The 19,899-nt window shown below is 34.1% G+C and overlaps 1 protein-coding gene across 8 annotated transcripts in view; it reads left to right on the plus strand.

The window, feature by feature from the left end:
• The window catches only part of HIPK3 (homeodomain interacting protein kinase 3), an 85,136-nt gene extending 65,493 nt beyond the window's left edge, over positions 1-19,643 (plus strand). For 3 of the 8 annotated variants that reach the window (XM_016147106.2, XM_016147108.2, XM_016147109.2), the window contains exons 4-17: positions 4,291-4,410; positions 5,029-5,115; positions 5,627-5,811; positions 6,655-6,814; positions 7,206-7,329; positions 10,832-10,953; positions 11,228-11,355; positions 11,449-11,610; positions 11,767-11,829; positions 12,133-12,429; positions 12,745-12,885; positions 14,232-14,467; positions 14,773-14,900; positions 15,699-19,643. In XM_016147106.2, coding sequence (XP_016002592.2) covers positions 4,291-4,410; positions 5,029-5,115; positions 5,627-5,811; positions 6,655-6,814; positions 7,206-7,329; positions 10,832-10,953; positions 11,228-11,355; positions 11,449-11,610; positions 11,767-11,829; positions 12,133-12,429; positions 12,745-12,885; positions 14,232-14,467; positions 14,773-14,900; positions 15,699-16,175 — 2,430 coding nt within the window. In that variant the 3' untranslated portion in view covers positions 16,176-19,643. The remainder of the gene's footprint in view (positions 1-4,290; positions 4,411-5,028; positions 5,116-5,626; positions 5,812-6,654; positions 6,815-7,205; positions 7,330-10,831; positions 10,954-11,227; positions 11,356-11,448; positions 11,611-11,766; positions 11,830-12,132; positions 12,430-12,744; positions 12,886-14,231; positions 14,468-14,772; positions 14,901-15,698) is intronic. The other 5 variants (XM_016147110.2, XM_016147111.2, XM_016147114.2 and 2 more) reach the window with 3 other exon arrangements.
• The last annotated feature ends 256 nt before the right edge of the window (positions 19,644-19,899 follow it).

Consider the following 19,899-nt stretch of genomic DNA (forward strand, 5'->3'; position numbering starts at 1 on the left):
CTACTGATTATCTAGTTTTATAAAGGATAAAACTGAGGCCCAGGAAAAGGAAATGGCTGTTAAAAGTCACAATAGTGATTTAAGACAAATAACCGACCAATACTTAGTTTTTCTAAATTCTATAATAGAATCAGATTAACAGTATTTTCAGACTGTATATCACTTTAATTCCAGAACAGTATAGTAATTTAAAAAAGTTATGATCATTTAGTGTTACTAGTTGCATAGTTATCAATTCCGTGAATTGGTACTGTGCTTGAGTCCCTTCCTGTCTTAATTGTAGATATATTGTCCTATTGGTGTTCTCTATACTGGATTTTAACTTATACTTACCAGGGAAATATCAAAAATATTCTAGGGAGTTAAATAATAATTTTTATGGATAGATAGACAGTATTTAGTTGGTAAATGTCAATCGTTCTTACAAAATGTTTGTTGGAGTTCAGATAGAATCTTATCCAGAACAGCTAAAAGTCTGAATTTATATTCAAATTTTATATTTGATAATTTCAAATCAGATATTCTAGTTGCAGAGACTCTTCCAGGGTGGCTCGAGTAAGAGTTCTTTTATTTCTATGTGGACTATCAAAAAATCCAAGAAGAGGGCTATAATATGATTGGATTCTGTGAAATCTGGAGTGGACGTGCTTTGTATTCAAGGCAGCACTGGAGGAGTTACCTGGCATTGGTGGATCACTGAAGTGCATGATCATTCGTGTGACTTCGCTGCTCTTCGGTGCTTCTGTCTTTTCTGATTCTAACCTGCTACTCAGAATTTCTGCGCAGTCTTAACTTTGTTTAGGTTAATGCAGCCATCAGACTCCAGCTCTATCTTATCACTCTTTGGCTCATCCCCAAACAGTAATTGGTATTTCTTAGTTTACATTCCTGGTAATATAAATCTGATTTGGTAAGATTATTTCCAGTTGAGTTCACAGGGCAAGTTTATGAGTTAATTGCTTCTGAGTCAGGTTCCCACCCTTGACCCATTGGGCACAGGGGAGGCAACAGTGTGCCCCTTCATATATTAGCAGTTGTTATACATGGAACAATTTCACTTCAAAATACTGGGCAGGCATTATGACCAAAAATAAACCTACAGATTCATTTGATGCTTTGTTGTTGTTGTCGTTGTTGTTGCTTTTTTCCCCAGTGCCATACCAACTTGCCAGGTATATTAATTGCAGTTTTCTCTTTGCTCTTTTAGCGCTTTGTTATCTTTCTCATAATGGTGCCTCCCAGCTTAATTGCAGAGTATTTGCTTAAATATTTATTCTACTAAATTAATATACTTTTTGAAAACTGATACCATATTTTATTCATTTGTATATCTTTAGGATCTGACATATAATAAATGCTCTGTGCATGTTTGTGGAAATTGAATTGTTGAACACCTTTCCTACCATCTAAGAGACTCTGTAGCATCCAGGTTCTGAACTCTTAGTACTATTCTATTTTCCGTTTTCATGAAACAAGGAACTCAGCCACTTGGGATGTGGGGTGAAGGGAAGATAACACAGTTCACTTTAAATGAAATGAAACTAGTTTGTAAGGTTGAGATTTTAGTTACATGTCATGTAAAATTGGTTATAAACAAGGATAAACATAGAATCTATTGTCAGGAGGCTCACAGTCTAGTAGGGAAAACAGACATTAAAAAATAAGTATAATTTAGTATTATTAATGCATTAAATGTATTATGTTCTAGATATGATGGTAACACAGAGGAAAGTGATCACTTCTATTTGGGATGGTTAGACATAGCTGTATAGAAGAGAAGTTCTTGAACTAAGTCTTGAAGAAGAAATAGTAAAAGTTTGTCACATGGATTTGGAGAAATGGAGGAGGATACAGGGATATTGATGAGTAGGAGGACAGAGAAACTAGCCTATGCAAAATTTAGCATGGTGCTAGATGGGGCTTGAGTACAGGTGCATGTAAAGAGCAGGGAAGAGATAAAGCTGGAGGGGACTGCCTGTCATGACTAGAAGTTTTGAATCGATCCTATAGGCAGTAATTTTATACAGAAGAGTAACAGTCAGATTTGTATTTTGCCAAATTCACTGTTAGCATTGTGGATAATGTAGAGGGGGTCATTAGGGAAGTGGGTATGCCAGTTAGGAAGCTCGTGAAATTGTATAACTCAGAATTGAAGAAGACCTGGAAATAGAGGTGGAGAAGAAGGACAGTTATGAAAAATACTAATGAGGTAAAATTGGTAGGGTTTTGGATGTTGGAGGGAGGATGATTAGTGAGAGGTGCTTGTTTGTCATAAATTTCAGGTTTCTGATTTAAGTGGTTGGTGTTGCTATTCACCAATGAGGAAGAGGCATGAGAGTTGACAGAATTAAGAGAAAGTCAGTTTAGGATATGTTCACTTGGAGGTGCATAACGGCCAGCTGGGTGGAAAGTTTCAATAAGCAGTTGGATCGAGAGCTCCAGAGATGGAGATACATATTTAGATATAGATGTAGAGATAAAACTATTGGCACTTGGAGCTTGTTAAGGGAAAGAAGACAGATAAAACTTTGAAATACAATGGCATATAAAGAACGAATGGAGGAAGGCAATTAAAGAATGTCAAGAAGTAGGAAGAGAACCAGAAAGAAACAATGTTCAGAAGTGGAAGGAACACAGTTTATAAGTAAAAAGGTAGTAGCCAAAAATACTATAGTAAAATATGGATTAATATTGTACTATTCAACGTGTCAGTTATTAACAGGCCTTTACTTACCTTGCTACCATATCATGGGAGTGATAGTAAAATTCACACTGTAGTATCTTGAGGTACGAGTGGGAAGTAAAATATAGGCTGATATTTTAAGATATTTTGTTAATTTTTGTAAGAGTTTATTTGAACCATGAGGGTTACATATGCTGGGGAACGAGATCTCAAATCCTCTCTTAAGACTTTCTAACTTAGAAGAGTTTTAAATAGTTAGGAGCAGTTCTTCATTTTGAAGATAGAAGATAATTATTTTTGTAGATTGAGGGGAAAGATCTCAAAGAAGAAGAAATAGAAGATGCAGGAGATGGATTAACTGATAATGTAATACCCTTGAGGTTTAAAAAAAATACCAAACCCTGTGTTCTTAAACACAGTTTAGAGGAGTTAAGCCCTGTTTATTCCTGATGCTGCCCCGTCATTAAGTTGGGGAACAGATGTTTGCTTTATGAAATTTACATTCTAATAATGAAGAGTGGGGTAAGAAAATAGAAAGTAAACATACAGAATATGAGTTGTCAAAAAGCATGGCAGAGAAAAATACAACAGAGTAAGGAAGATAACGGGTACCAGAGCACCAAAGAGAAGAGAGCTTATTGCTATTTATTGGCGGGCCATGGAAGGCCTCACGAATAAAGTGACATTTGAACTGAGAGCTGAAGGAAGTGAAAAATGAGCTATACAGATGCCTAGGCAAAGAGTGTTCCAAACAGAAGGATATGAAGTTTTCAGTAGCCCCGAGGCTGGAACTTTTTAGTGTCCTGAGAGTACTCTTCTATACTCGTGTCTCTCCCTCTCGTGGCTCAACCATGCCAGTGACAGAGGTGTATCTACCTCTTTAATGCTCCCACAGTCGTAATCTTACCAAGTCTTTATAAATTTTAAGTTTTTCTGAAATCCACTCCTTCCTTTCTATTTCTACTAAGTCTCTCAGTTCAGGCGCCCCCTCCCTGCCATCTCTCCTCTGGCCTTACCCAGCCTCTCCTATTCGTAGATATTTTGTTAAAAATGTAATAAGTCAATTTCCTGCCTAGATTTCTCCGTGGTTTTCCATTATTACTTCCTGTAGTAATAGTCAAACTCCTTAACCTACTGATAAATCCTTTTGCTTTCTAGTTCAGTTTCATCTCTTGTCGTTTTTCCCTTAGTGAACCTCTATACTTCTAGTCTTTGACTGTGTGGGTGTTTTCTCTTGATTTCCCGTATTTACTCATAACCTCAACACAAATGATAATAAGATTTTCCCCACTTCTCAAGGGCTAAAAAACTTATTTGTTTTTTAAGAACTAAATTGAGTATCACGTCTTCTGGAACTTTATGTGACATTATTGTAGGTATTCCTTCTCTATCTTTCTGTAAAACATACATTCATTATGGTATTGATAACACTGCATTATAATTGTTTACTTGTGTGTTCCCCACAAGACGGTGGATTTCTTGAGAGTGCAGATTATATCATTTAATTCTTGACCAAATATCTAGCATAGTCTCATATATAATAGATGTTTAAATAATATCTATTGTATGAAAGAATAAACTCTTCTGTTTTGTAAATTATTTTTCAGATTCGATACATTTCTCAGACTCAAGGTTTACCGGGAGAACAGTTGTTAAATGTGGGTACAAAATCCACAAGATTTTTTTGCAGAGGAACAGATATTTCACATTCTGGTTGGAGATTAAAGGTAATTCATTAAAAAAGTATTTAGAAAAACATATTTCTAAGATACCTAATGTATATTGGTTATACGCTCCATGCTTATTTTTTATTTTATTGTATTTCTTTTTTTGAATTTTCATTTTTGACCCTTCCCCCCCCCTTTTTTTAAATGAAGAAAGCCCCTTTACAATAACTTAGCTCATTCTCTAACCTGGCAACATATTTATCAACTCATCTTAAATGGTTTTGAAAATTTTAGGTGTGTAATTACTTTTGTGTTGTGTGTTGCGTCTTCTCTACCCAGTTCTTCAGTATTAACGTTGATAGGACAAGGACTGAATCTAATCACTTAGTACATAACCCAAGTACCTAATTTATTCCTCGATCTTTGAGGATCAATATGTCATCAATGATTAACTTTGTAATTAGTTATTTTGTCTAAGGAGTTTGTTATATATGGAATATTTTTTTTACCTGAGCCAAGCTCTTCTAATTTTTTTGTACTTTTAAGAGTTACATTTAGATAACTATTCTTTCCTTAGAATATTGAGTTATATTAGACTGTTTCAGTATTGAAGGAATAAAAATTTACAAATGGTGGGTAATAATAAATTTTTTTCCCTCTTTGATAATATTCAATAAGACACTAGAAGAGCATGAGGCAGAAACAGGAATGAAGTCTAAAGAAGCCAGAAAGTACATCTTCAACAATCTGGATGACATAGTGCATGTGAGTACCGCAGTCGCATTTGTCAGTCTTAGATGCTTAAGGCAGTAGACGTGATTGGTCAGGATGCCAAAACATGTTAATTATTTTCTAAAAGACTATAGAATACTTAGCTGTTTTTAAGCTTTTCAAACAAAAATGATTTTAAGGTTTCAACCTTTCAGGAACTAAATTGCATTTGTCTTTGAATATTTAAGTTACACTATCCTGTTCTTTAGTAAAAAGCATTTTCCTTAAAAGAGAAAAATCCTAGCAAATTTATTTTTCTTATATCTCGTTCGAGATGGGTATTTGTTCACTCCATCTCGAATGGGGGAAAAATTGTTTTTCTGCTTTGAATGCCATTTGATACTTTAAAACATTTTAAGGATTTGTTAAACTCAGTTCTTTCCTGTTTCAAAATAATTGTAGTTCTCTGTTCTTTCCTTGTAGTATTTTTTTTTTTTAAAGTGTAAAACTTTAATATATGCTATGGCTTATTTTTATTTGATGATTTGAAATTTTGATTTTGCAGGTGAACACAGTGATGGATTTGGAAGGAAGTGACCTTTTGGCTGAGAAAGCTGATAGAAGAGAATTCGTTAGTCTTTTGAAGAAAATGTTGCTAATTGATGCGGATTTAAGAATTACTCCAGCTGAGACTTTGAACCATCCTTTTGTTAATATGAAACATCTTCTAGATTTCCCTCATAGCAACCAGTATGTTACTTTAAAATCTTTTAAAATGATTCTGGAGAAATAATAATGCTAAATCCAGGGAAATCAGTGTGTTAGAAAAAATGATTCAATTTCTTCATTAGATATAAGTAGCTGAGTTAAAAGAGATAAAGCTAACTTGACCAAATTTACATAGGTTAGTAGGGGGCGAGGTAGAATGCAAATCTGAATTTCATTTCAGTGTTCTTTTTCCAAAATACTATATTGAAAACAACCAAGTGATTTTGTTTTTACATGACATTTCTTACCTTTGGAAATGTTAACAAGCCGAAGGAAGTAAATGACTTAAAATAGCTTCTTTTAATATTTTAAAAAGACAGTGAAGGAATGTATAGGGATGAACTGATGCCCGTTATTGTGGATTACCCTTAAATTTGATATTTTTATAAAGTCCGACTGCTATCTCCTCCCACTTCCAACCACCTCCTAAAAATGCCTAACAGTTTCCATATAGAAGCCCTTCACAAATAATGTGATAACTCCATACTTGGTACCATTAATTTGGGGATGTGTAGATTTTGAAATTTTGGAAAATTTACTTAGAGTAGGAATAAAATTATAGTGTGCTAACCAAAAAATGCTTACTGTTGCTTTGATACCTTAAAATATTGCAGATAAAAGATACACTTTTACTTGCTTTAAAGTTTAATCTTTTGTTGTAGGATTTCCTGATAGAAACAGTATTGGAAAAAGCAGATTTAAGTGCAAGTCATAGAATCTTTTTCTTTTGGAAATAATTTTTAAGTTAATGTACATTAATTTTAAACTACTCTAAACATTTAAAATAATATTACAATCACCGCCCCCTCTTTTCTTTTTTTGCAGCGTGAAGTCCTGTTTTCATATTATGGATATTTGTAAGTCCCACCCAAATTCATGTGACACAAATAATCACAATAAAGCTTCACTTTTAAGACCAGTTGCTTCAAGCAGTACTGCTAATCTGACAGCAAATTTTACTAAAATTGGCACATTAAGAAGTCGGGTAAGAATTTATTAATTTATACTCTTTTTTTTTTTTTTTTTTATGATTGCTCTTTTTGCTTTTGAAGTCTCATGTCAGCAATTAGCAGTTACAGTGCTGGTGAAGTCTTACTATTGCCATTCTATTAAGTCTTTTAATATTTCAGGGTAACAATTAGAACATATCCTTCCAAAGTCTTTTTTTTTTCCCTTTCATCTTTCCTTCTTTCAATATCCTTTACCTACCCTTCTATGCCACAACTCTAAAGTAGAGTTAAATAAGATCAGTTTTTGGACCCATTTTCATCGTGCAATTAAGATTTTAAGAAATATGTTTGAATTCTATTTATAAAGCATATGTGTAGCAATTAGACTGCGCTCTATAATGCCACCACGTACGTTGATCATTTCAGGCATTAACCACATCTGCTCATTCAGTTGTGCACCATGGAATTCCTCTGCAGGCTGGAACTGCTCATTTTGGTTGTGGTGATGCTTTTCAGCAGACACTGATTATCTGTCCCCCAGCTATTCAAGGTATTCTTTCATTTAAATTGCATTTTTAATTTAGGCATGCATGATTTTATAACAAGCTGGGCATCTGTTCATTAAATAGTATAGTTTTTGTTACATTTGAATTTAATTTAAGCTGGTCGCTAGCCTTCACACCAGTGATGTTCATTTCTTGACTGGAACTCCATTGTGATCATCATTAACAAAATGGGTCGTACGACAGTTGTAGTTTCTGTGGAGTCCAGCATGATAAAATACCTTAGTAGAAATTAATGAGCTTGAGAAGCTATAGATTGTCCTATACTGATATCACTGCTCCATATGGTCAGGTTACTGCACAGCATCTATCATGACTAGACAGCAAAGTGACTGAAAGTTCACTTTTTAAAATTTTGGTCAAAGGAGTTCTGTCCCAAAATGTCATTGTCTTGTTCTTTACCCATAGTTTAAGTTGCTTTTTTTTTTTTTTTAAAGAATTGATTTTGACTAAATTAAATTATGTCCCTTACTTAGATAAAAATAGCAGTTAAATCCTCAAGTGTGCGATAGGTGGCAGAGTACCTTGGAAGAGGCCGTGAATTTTCAAATGGGAATTTCTTGGTGTTTCTTAGAGGGCAGTAGCAGCAGACTTTGCAACTGGAATAACCAGATTAAAACCCTACTTCCTAGGTCCTTTCCTATCGTTTTGTTCTTGCTAGGCTTTAACATCTACTTATATCTTAAAAGCAAGAGGTTAATTACAAATGAGTTCCTAGATGACCCTTTGAAACGTAATGGTAATACTGTATATATGGTGTAATTGAAAGAAGTTGGTGCTAAGTCGGGACACCTGGGACATAGCCATTTCTGCAGTTTGCTGTGTTATCCTAGACAGGTCTGTTAACCTGTTTCAGCCTTATAGATATGGCCTTGGTCATTTCTAGCTGTAATATTTCTGGATTCTGAAGATTATTTGAATTTTTTATTTGATTTAAGGATTTGAGCAATTTTTAAAAAGTTTTATTTTAGTGGCTCCCACAGTGCCTAACAAAGCACCAAGAATATGTTTGTTGACTTGATTAACTAGTAATAAGAGATGTAGAAACATGTCAACTCTTTAGCCACTTTTGTTCTACCAGGGTAGCTTTACTTTTATCTTCTTTATATATTGGGCTTTCATAAAAAGTTTCATTGAAGGAAAGATTTGTGTTGTTAAAAATATAAAAAACAACTGTTTGGATGGTCAGGGTGAAATTGTGGTCCAATAGTGGTCTAAGTATCTGTGACAGTAACCCATGGCTGGTCTCTAATAATAAAAAATACCCGCATCATTATGTTGTCAGTACTCTTAAAGATGCTTCTGTGTTTGTTTTCCTCAACTGTTTATTATAAAAATTTAAAACATTATTTACAGAATAATACAATGCCTTGTACCCTAGATTCAACAAGTGTTAACATTTTGCCACATTTTTTCTGTCTATCTATCTATACATATATACAGACAGCATTTGATAGTAAGTGGTAGATATTTTACTTCTAAATAGATGAGCATGCAAGACTGATGCTTTTCTTAAAAATCAGTTGTCATTTAAGCGTTGTCTTAACAAATACATTCTCACTTAAACGAGTTTTCAGTCTGTACTGGTAAATAGATTCTTAGGTTCTAGTAATCTTTCCCATGTACCAAAATCAGTTTGAGAGTCATGCGCCAAAGGTGTAGTATATTTCATCAGGATTTGGAATAGCAGTTTTTTTTTGTTTCCCAAAGCCTACCTTCTGTTTCTAGCAAAAACTTAGGCTTGTGAGACACATTTCTTGTGTGTGTGTGCGTGTGTGTGTGTGTGTGTGTGTGTGTGGTTTTATTATTAATTTTTTTAATTTTTAATTTTATTTTTTTTTATTTTTAACATTTTATTTTTTTATTTTTCCCTCTCTGCCTTCTCCCCTTCCCTCCGGTAACCATGAGACACATTTCTAAATATGGTTAAGCATCATTCTTAAAATATTTAATGAGGTTAAACAAATCTTTTATCTTTTTATGTGGCTTATAATTGATAAAAGGTTAGTAACCTTTCTGTATATATGTTAGCAACTAAATGAGTGGTTCATAATAGGGTAACAGGAAGAAAAGGAGATACTCTCAGGCTTATCAACTCATTAAATGACAAGACCAATACTTTTAAATTAGAATTAATAGTGAGACAAAGCAAAATATTTGTTAGTTTGCATTCCATTTCTTGGAGAATTTGCTGAAGACTTGCTTTTTGGGGGGGAGGAGGGGAAGGAGATGAGCTTTCGGAAATAATTAAAAGTTCTTTGTGGAACTTAATCTGTATCTGGTCCTTTGGGTGAAGCTCAGAGGGTAGAGCACCCCAGCAGTAGGGTGAACACCTCTGTGAAGAAAATAAGCACAACAAAATTAGCGTTCTCCTTAGGATTAGCACTTAAAATATATCTGTGCAATAAAAATTGTAAAATTGTTTTTCAATGGGAAAAGAAAACAATTACATTTTTCTCTTATGGCTTATGAGAGACACCCAAGATCACTTTTATTTAAATCTGATTATGTTAGATGATCTCTCAGCCTATATCGAAGTAACTGCCATAATAGACTGGAATTATGAAGGATTGAATTTATTTTAGTAACTGAGCTTTCTGATTTGGCGGATGTCCCTAATATCTTATTTGTCAAAGCTGTAGGTTCGGGTGATACTAATTTACTGTCTCAAAGCTTAATTTCATAAGATTTAATATTTACAAGGTCCTTTTCCAATGTGTGACACATATATATTAACATTAACAGGATCAACATGGCTAGTAGTCCTACTTTCTAATTTTCCTAGCAGGTAGGCAAAATGAAACATGTTTGTGCTGGAATTCTAGCAGCTCTCTAGTAGGCATACTAGTAGAATAAGCCTCATTGACCAACGCTTAGTTGTATCATAATAGTAAGCAGAAAAGTTTATTTTTTGCTTTTTCTTTGGAGGTTGAAATGAATGTGCCATTATGAATTTTCTTGATTAATGTAAACTCTCATGGGCATTGAGGTGTGAAGTTGTGATACCTTCTCTCTTTGGTGCCAAAAGTGTATGATCTTGTGACAATTTTAAAGAAGAGAATACTAAGCATAACTAAAAGTTTGTATTGAAAACATAAACCTTCTTAAAGATGAGGATTTTCAGTTAGATTCACTTTTCCATGTCTTTGTCCGAGTGGCAGAACTATTTGAAAAGAAAAATAAAACTACAAGAGCGAACTTTAAAAGGAATGGAAAGTTTCGAGAAAAATAAATGATTCAACTTTGTAGTATACATTTTAAAACAGTAGAAAGAGTAGCTTTAAAACTTTTTTTGGAATAATGTACAACAAAGTAGACAGAAAGTTACCTCACTTTCCTAATAGATTGCTTTGTTAGTGTTATGAAATTTTTATTTAGGGGATGATTTTATAATTTTAGCAGTTCTTTAAATTCAAAAGAGTTTTATAAGTTAACTCAGAGAAATATTTTTTTCCTCTGGTTTGATAACTATTCTTTTATATTTCACAGGTATTCCTGCAACGCATGGCAAGCCCACTAGTTATTCAATAAGGGTAGATAATACAGTTCCACTTGTAACTCAGGCCCCAGCTGTGCAGCCCCTACAGATCCGACCAGGAGTTCTGTCCCAGGTTGGTAATAATTCATTGTTTTTGCATATGTGCTGTCCTCATTATACTCAGGTACGGGTACTGATGCATTTGTAGCATATCAGCCTTTGATACTGGGAAACAATGAAAATGACATGGATGGGAATTTGATCTTTTGTAGATTACTGACTTTAACTTTTACAATTATTACATGATTGTTAGTCTAATGTATGTTTTTATTTTAAGCTGTAGTAATATTAATCACTTGTAACTTATTTTTTTCCTTCGTTTTTTTGTGTGTGTGTTTTCGGTGCAGCAGACGTGGTCTGGTAGAACACAGCAGGTGCTGGTACCTGCCTGGCAACAGGTAGCACCCATGGCTCCTGCTGCTACTACATTAACTTCTGAGAGTGTGGCTGGTTCACAAAGGCTCGGAGACTGGGGGTAAGTTAAAAACTAAAGTAATTTTTTGTGAATAGTTTGCAAAATAGATCTTGGTAAAGAAAGGGGTTCAATTTTTCTTAACTTTATCCTTAGGAAAATGATTTCACACAGCAATCATTATAGTTCAGTGATGCCGCAACCTCTTCTAACCAATCAAATAACTTTATCGGCCCCGCAACCAATCAGTGTGGGCATTGCACATGTTGTCTGGCCTCAGCCTGCTACTACCAAGAAAAATAAACTGTGTCAGAACAGGTTGGTATGGATATTTTAACTTTCCTCTGCATTTTGAGAATTAATCTTTAAGATAAATTTTGCATGTACACTAAAGGGTCACTCTGTTGTATTCAAAATGACCTCTTTGATAGCTTTGTCACAAACACTAAGCCGGCTCCCTTCTCAATTTCTCAGAGGTATTTTGGTAAAACTAATGGAATGGGAGCCAGGAAGAGAGGAAATAAATGCTTTCAGTTGGTAAGATTGTCTTTATTGCCCTTTTGATTTATTATCTACTTTTAATTTTAGTAAATTTTAGACACATAAATATCACATTTACCCAAAAAATGACCATTTGAATGTATATAAATGTAATCTATACTGATATTTCTAGAGATAGTATTGTGTATTTCACAAAACTTATGATCTGTATGTTAGTGTATTATATACATGATTTTGAACCAAGTGAAGGTTCATATTGTTTATTTTAACAAGATGTCTTAGAAATATGTATGTACATATTTTGATTGTCGAAATAATACATTATTTCTTTGATTACAGGAGTAATGCATTGCAGAATACCAATATCCCACATTCAGCATTTATTTCTCCAAAGATAGTAAATGGAAAAGATGTTGAGGAAGTAAGTTGTATAGAAACACAGGACAATCATAACTCAGAAGGAGAGGCAAGAAATTGTTGTGAAACATCTATCAGGCAAGACTCTGATTCATCAGTTTCAGACAAACAGCGGCAAACCATCGTCATTGCTGACTCCCCAAGTCCTGCAGTGAGTGTGATCACTATTAGCAGTGACACTGACGAAGAAGAGACATCACAGAGACATTCTCTTAGAGAGTAAGTTCCAAAAGCAATTTCATGTGTTTATGCTGCATTCTTAAATAATAATGATGGCACCCTCTGGTGTAGCAAAAAAAGAAAAAAAACTTTCCATGACTTATTCCTTGTCTGTCAATGTCTTTTAGAGTAAACTTTTCTGAATGATATTTAAATACGATTATTACAGCATTTTTCTTGTGTTTATATGTTTTAGATTTTTGTCCATGTAGGTCATACTTAACTGTTTCATACCCTTAAATAAATTAATTTTGGGCTATTTGGGGAGTATCTTCTCATTTTTGACTCATGTTTTTCCCTTCCTTCTCTTACTAGATGTAAAGGTAGTCTAGATTGTGAAGCTTGCCAGAGCACTTTGAACATCGATCGGATGTGTTCATTAAGCAGTCCTGACAGTACTCTGAGCACCAGCTCCTCAGAGCAGTCCAGCCCATCCCCTTGCAAGAGACCAAACAGGTAAAGGAATTTCAATAGTAGTGTATCTTTATTGTTATAGAACAGATTTAAATAAAGTATTGGGGTTCTAATAAATGATTTTTAGAGAATTATTTGTTTTTGAAAAGGTAAAAAGGCTACATTCTCAACTTCAGCTTCACAGCCTACTATTGTAACAAATTTGGAATAAGAACATATACTTTAGCAAAAAAAAAAGTTTTGCATAATGAAGTGACGCCCCACTGTCAGTATATTTGCTGTGATTTTTTTTTTCCACACTGGTGATTGATTTGCATGGTTTTGTCCATATTTCCTTGCCTACCCTTCCTTTTGGCCAGGGACATGCTTTGCCACTAGAGTAATGAGCTGCTCCTAACCTACATAATATACTAACACATTAAGAGATGAGCCACAAAAATTTCAGTAAAATATATTTAATTTTAGCTTTCAGAATTTTTTGTTTGTTTGTTTTAAGTGGAAACAAAACTTGAATAAATTTTAGGTCTTAATTTTATACATTTGTCTTCTCTTTTTCCTTAGGAAATATGGTATTGAATACTTATAACCAAAACTCTGTGGGAGATATAAAGAAATTTTAACACATCTTCTTAGAAATTGCTTACAATGTGTTTTGGAAGTTGATATTATACACACACACATAAATATTCACATACATATGAAAATATGTATTTATGTAAATGTATGTCTAAGATATAAATAAAAATATGTAACTAAAAATATACATATAAAAAGAGGTGCTTCAAATTGTTAAGTATGAAACGAGTGATTAAAACACACAATAAGTGCTGTAGAAATGCCAAGGAGAGATGTCATCGGGGCCCAAGAGGGTCAGGAGGAGAAGAGTAATGGGACTCTGGCTGGGTCTTCAGAGAAATAGGGAAGACCTTTCAGATAACTGGTTGATTAAAAGGGCCCAAAATACCACTAAAGGGATGTGTCCAAACTTTACAATTTAATCCGAAATATGAAATCACATGTGTATATGTAAATTTTATTTAAATTACCCAAAAGAGTGCTTCTTTTGTAGTGCCTTCATGCAATTATCTGTAATTTATAAAGTGCGATTTTTATAAACTGCTGAGGATCCAGTGGGAAAGGAAAGAGAAAATTTAGTGCCAAAAGGATATTCCTAAACAGGACAGAATTAAGGGTAGCAGTTGTAGCAGTCTGAAGAGAGAATAAATGTGAGACTCTAGAAAATCTGTGCAAAAATGTTATTGGACAAGGAAGAAGTCATAATTAGATATGAAATTACCGAATAAGACTGTCATCAAATTGCTGGAGCCTACATATTATTTAACTTTAGATTTAATATTGAGAAATACAAGACTATTTTCTTCTCGCAGTATGTCAGATGAAGAGCAGGAAAGTGGTTGTGACACCGTGGACGGCTCTCCAACATCAGACTCTTCGGGACGTGACAGTCCATTTGCAGAGAACAGTTTCGTGGAGGACACTCATCAGAGCACGGAACTGGTAACCTCTGCCAACACAGAAGCCAAACCAGCCGTCTGTACTGTTGTGGTGCCACCAATGGGACTAGAGAGTGGATTAAATGCCGACGAGCATATGGCAAACACAGGTAAACCGAGTCCTTATTTTTCCGATTATCCCTTCAAAGGTCTTAATTTAGGAACATCAGAAATCAGCATTGCCTAAAGTCATTTCTGAATTTCCAACTTGATCCTGCCAACTCTATCTTCTTTTAAAGATTTCTATAAAAGAAATCTCTTTTTATATCATACAGTGCTTGGATACCATGAGATCTTTCTTTTCATTTAACTTTAAGGTTCTCAAATCACCATTGTATAAAATATCTAAAGACCTTCCTAATTTTTATATGAGAAGAAAAAAGCATCAACTATTTAATATTTTGCTCCTTGCCAGATTCTATATGCCAGCCATTAATAAAAGGACGATCTGCTCCTGGGAGATTAAACCAGCCTTCCACAGTGGGTAATCGTCAGCAAAAATTGACATCAGCATTCCAGCAACAGCATTTGAATTTCAGTCAGGTATGTCTGTGAATTTATAAGAGCCTTTAGGATTCAAATTCATCAGGTTTTCACTTGGGGAAAAAAATATTCTGAAACTGTATGCAATCTTAATAAATTTTATCCTTTCCATTATCCCAAGTGACTAAAGAGTAATTGCCTAATAATAGGATAATTAAGCACATTATCTGCAGAACTTGAGTTCTTCAGAAAAATTAAGCTCTTAGATTTTCTTAATTATATTTTTAGTGTTTGTTTTCTTAGATCCTTTAAATCAGAATGCACATTAATGAATTAATGGCTACAGTTTTTATGTGTTAGTCGTGGTGCTAGCGAGAGACGCCTTATTGAGTACTTTCCATCTGCTCAGCACTGTTTTACTTGGGGAAAGAAAAGGTCATGGGTGTTGGAGTCATACCTGGTTTTGCCAATAATGTGCATATTATCTTGGCCAGGTCTCTTCAGCATACCCGGACCCCAGTTGATGAGAATAATGGCTTGTAGCATAGGGTTGTTTTAGAATTAAATGTATATATAAAATATGACAATTGCTCCACAAATGGTAGCTATTAGTAGTGGTGGGGAAGTTATACTACCAGCAGTGGCAGTGGCAATGTTAATATTATAATAATAATGTAGTAATATTAAAATGTTAATACTAATATATAAAATCATTTTTCTCTTTAAACAGTACAATCTAAGATTTGAGAGATCTTTGAGTTATCAGTCAGAGTTTATTGTAATTTGCCTTTCTTCCTTTCTTTTTAACTTATAAAGTATATATTTAGTACTTTTTGCTTGCTTGTTTGTTTCGGATAGGTTCATCACTTCGGATCTGGGCATCAAGAGTGGAATGGAAACTTCGGACATCGAAGACAGCAAGCTTATATCCCTACTAGTGTTACCAGTAATCCTTTCACTCTTTCTCATGGAAGTCCCAGTCACACAGCTGTGCATGCCCATCTGGCTGGAAGTACACACCTCGGAGGACAGCCTACTCTACTTCCATACCCATCATCAGCTACCCTCAGTAGTGCTGCACCAGTGGCCCACCTCTTAGCCTCTCCATGTACCTCAAGACCTATGTTACAGCATCCAACTTATAATATCTCCCATCCCAGTGGCATAGTTCACCAGGTCCCAGTGGGCATAAATCCCCGGCTGTTACCATCCCCAACCATTCATCAGACTCAGTACAAACCAATCTTCCCACCACATTCTTATATTGCAGCATCACCTGCGTATACTGGATTTCCATTAAGTCCAACAAAACTCAGCCAGTATCCATATATGTGAAAACTCAAAAAGAGTATATTGAGGAAGCTCAATGATAGAAGCATTTGATTAAAAATAAAAACATGGTATTTAATAAATATTAGCCATGGCACAAGAAAATTATTTTTGAATCATGTAGACTTGGGTGCAATTTAAACAACTTTGAGCTTTAAAAAACTCACTTTTAATGTGTTTTGCACATTTGGTATAACGTCTTTGGTCATGTTATCTTCTTATGTAGTAACTCTAGACAGGTGACTTATGGGAGCGGAAGTCCAGTTTTGCTCCTGCTATTTTTTATAAAATTGCCTTCTAACTAGTGCAAGACACGTCCACATTTGGGAAGCCATTCTGTGTACAGACTTAGAGTAACAGATGCACATATGTCAGAATTACAGCATACAAGTGAATTGTATTATCTGTGTCTTAGTGTATAAATGTTGGGTCACTTACCTAAGAAATTGAGCTATTGTTCTTTACATTTGCATGTGTCTTTGCATGGGCAAAATGTTGCCTAGACTTTGCTCTTAAATGTTGTTCTTATAATCTCAGCTGCATTGTAAACCGTTCCCACACATAGTGCCTTAAATATTTGAGGTTGTTAATGTTATTACCTATATATAAATGTTGAGGACTGCAGCACTTAAAGTTCAGACCTACTCTTTAGTTTTCTTTTGAGAGAGTAACGTTCATTTTTGGTTTTGTGTGGTATGATTTCAGGTCGTAGCTGTTTTTTCCTTACTAAGAGGGCAGCATGTTTGCTATAGCTGAATTCTGCTGTCAGATTTTTCAGAATGATCTAGCTTCAAGGAAAGCAAGCAGTTAGTAGTGCTTAAGAAAAATTGATTCAGTATCTAATGGATAGTTGATATCTGTCACAACACAGCATTTTATATACTGTTAAGTAAAACTGCAATACAATCTAAGTTTATTTTGGGAGTGTTTGCTGTATAATTGGATTTAATAAAATGTTTAGAGGTACAGTAGGCATGACTTTGAGTAGGTAATGAAAGAAAATGCAAATTACTCATTGATTCATGATGTGGTTTCATCTTAGCTTGGGCAAACCATGCAGTATTTAATAAGTAGTAGCAGAAAATATTTACTATTGAAGCTTGAAAAGATGTGAGTTCTTTGTGTGCAATTTTTCATTTATGCATGTGAGAGGTTTTTTTTTTTTAAGTATTTTTACATCGTAGTACTTGTTTCGCTTGTTGGCGGTATTTGCTTATTTAATACATTCCGTCAGGGACAGAAATTACATGCTTTTCTTCCTAGGAAGTGTGTCTTGGGTTTTTTTCTTTCTTATTCTTATTCTTTTTTATTTTTATTTTTTCGATGGTGATGGTGGTGGTGTTTAAATGAAGTTGCTTTTACAGCACCAAAGACTTAATCATCCATTTCCTATATAAAAGGTAGCTACTTTTTGCATAGACCTCAAGTATATTGTAGTGTAGAGGTGGACTTTAAGGAAAGGTATTAAACAGGCTGTGTTTTAGCTTATGGGCAAGTAATACATTGTATCATTTATCTTGAATGTATCATAGATAAGCTGCTATATAACGATTGCCACTTCAGATAGCTGTGAAATTAGGTGATTAACTAGTTGTTATTTAGCCTTCTAATTTCTGTATAAGTCTAATTACATGAAATAGAAGTTGGGGTTTTGATTTTTTACTTTGCTTTTCTGTTTGGAGTGTCATTGTAACTACTGTATTGTAAATGATGGAAAATAATTGCATATGTTATTTTGGGGTGTGTTAATTGCATCAGTATTTTATCTCTATTAATGTTTGTGCTCATCACTGCATATAAAAACTTGGATGTATCAATGTAACTTAATTTTTTATTTTCATACTGGCGTTGTAGACACTTGAGAAAGCTGTATCTTGCAGGCTTGACTTAACTTTTTTTCCTTAAAAATCTGGAATATAATCTCACAGCATTTACTGGAATAAACAGTACAAAGCATTTGAGTATAAAACTTTCCAAATGTTTTGGATTTATAGCATTTCTTTGATAAATGAATTGCATACCACTAGTACAGCTCTAGTACAGCATTGACAATAAGCTAATAATGGATAAACTTTTCTTTACTCCATTAATACAAGCAGTGTTTTATTTAATAATCATCAATGAAATAAATGTGCCTGAAGTTGATTTTAAAAATTACAGTATTAGATCATAAAATAAAAACCAGCAGTACATTTTTAGTCACACTGAAAATGAAGGACTTAATTTTCCCCACAAGTTTCAGTGTTTTTAGTAATCAATTCTATGCATTTTATATAAATAGAAATATATATATATTACACATAAAAAGGAATAGCCTAAGATTAATTTAAAAGATTATTTACAGATGGCAAATTTATGGAGTCACTATTTAAGTAAACTTGCTGCCCTCCACAGCCTCCTAGTTTTATTTATATGGTTCAGCAGATGAATGGTATCTGCTCACTTCTTGGAAAAGAACCAATGCTGGCAGTGGATGTTTCAGAAACAAGTGCGAAGGATTGATTGATGTTTGTGCCACAACAGGCACAAAACTGACGCAGTTTGCTTTTTGTTCAGGGCCATGTTTACTACTCTGAAATGTCCTATTTTCTGTATTTCAGCTCCAAGACTGAGATGCTGTTGTTTAATGAACAGTAAATGGTAAACTTCAATGTTTTCATAATACAATAGTAAGGTTTGTTAAAGGTGTACCCCAGTTAAGTATGTTTCTCTTAACTGATTCCAATCATGGGCTTTTTATGTGGTTAAAAATAAAAAATTTCGAAAAAGTCTAAAGCATATGGACAAAAGAATCCAGACTTATACCCTCTTTAAAGCCATTTTTACCAGTTTTTTTGGTTTTTATGCTTTCTTAAATAAAACACTGCATGAATTTCAAGTTGCATATTTGCATACTATTTTATTTTTTGTTTGCGTACTATTTTAATTTGCAAATTATTTTTTATCAAAAATCTTGATATTTAGTTTTCTTTTTCTTCAGGGTGTTTAACTATGTTACCGTAGTAGCAAAACCTTTTCGTTTTTAAAATCTCTACTACTAATTTTAAACTTGGTTTGTATTAAGTAAAAGTTAAATCATACACTGCAAGGTGTAGGAGGATTTGTTTTAACAAACTCAATGATAGGTTTGATTACTAAGTTTGAACTGTTAACTGTTTAACAATTTTAGACTTGTGGCTTTCTTTCTTCGGTTTGTTTTTGCTTTTACTTCTATGCTACACTAGTTTGCCATGTAGCAATTGCACTGTGCAATATTACAATAAGGACTGGGAAAATTTTTATGGATGTAATGTCTATTACGGTTTGCGATAGTATTTCTCTCTAGTTCTCAGTGATTTAAATGTGACCAAGCCTTCTGTACTTTGTCACAAAAAGCGGGTTTTCCAGGTGACTATTTTGGTGAGTGTCAAAATAAGAATTTATGGTGTATTACTGTCGATTCACTTTGAATTAAAATATATATATTGCAGCAAACAGCTTGTTGACTTTGTTTCCACACCTGTACTGCTTACAGGATAGGGAGGAAAAGGTCGGTAGCCTCGAGTACCTAACTTATCTCATCTCATTTAATTCTCAAAACCATCTCTGAGATAGGTATCATTGTCTTCATTATATAAATGAGGAAATAGGCTCAAAATACCTAGGTAAGTTGCCCAAAGTTGTACTGCTAGTGAGGGGTGAATCTGGGATATGAACCCGGCTGTTTAACTGTAACTAATCTATACTTTCC

This window comes from Rousettus aegyptiacus, unplaced genomic scaffold (genome assembly GCF_014176215.1).
Source record: "Rousettus aegyptiacus isolate mRouAeg1 unplaced genomic scaffold, mRouAeg1.p scaffold_m13_p_5, whole genome shotgun sequence".
NCBI classification, from domain to species: domain Eukaryota; kingdom Metazoa; phylum Chordata; class Mammalia; order Chiroptera; family Pteropodidae; genus Rousettus; species Rousettus aegyptiacus.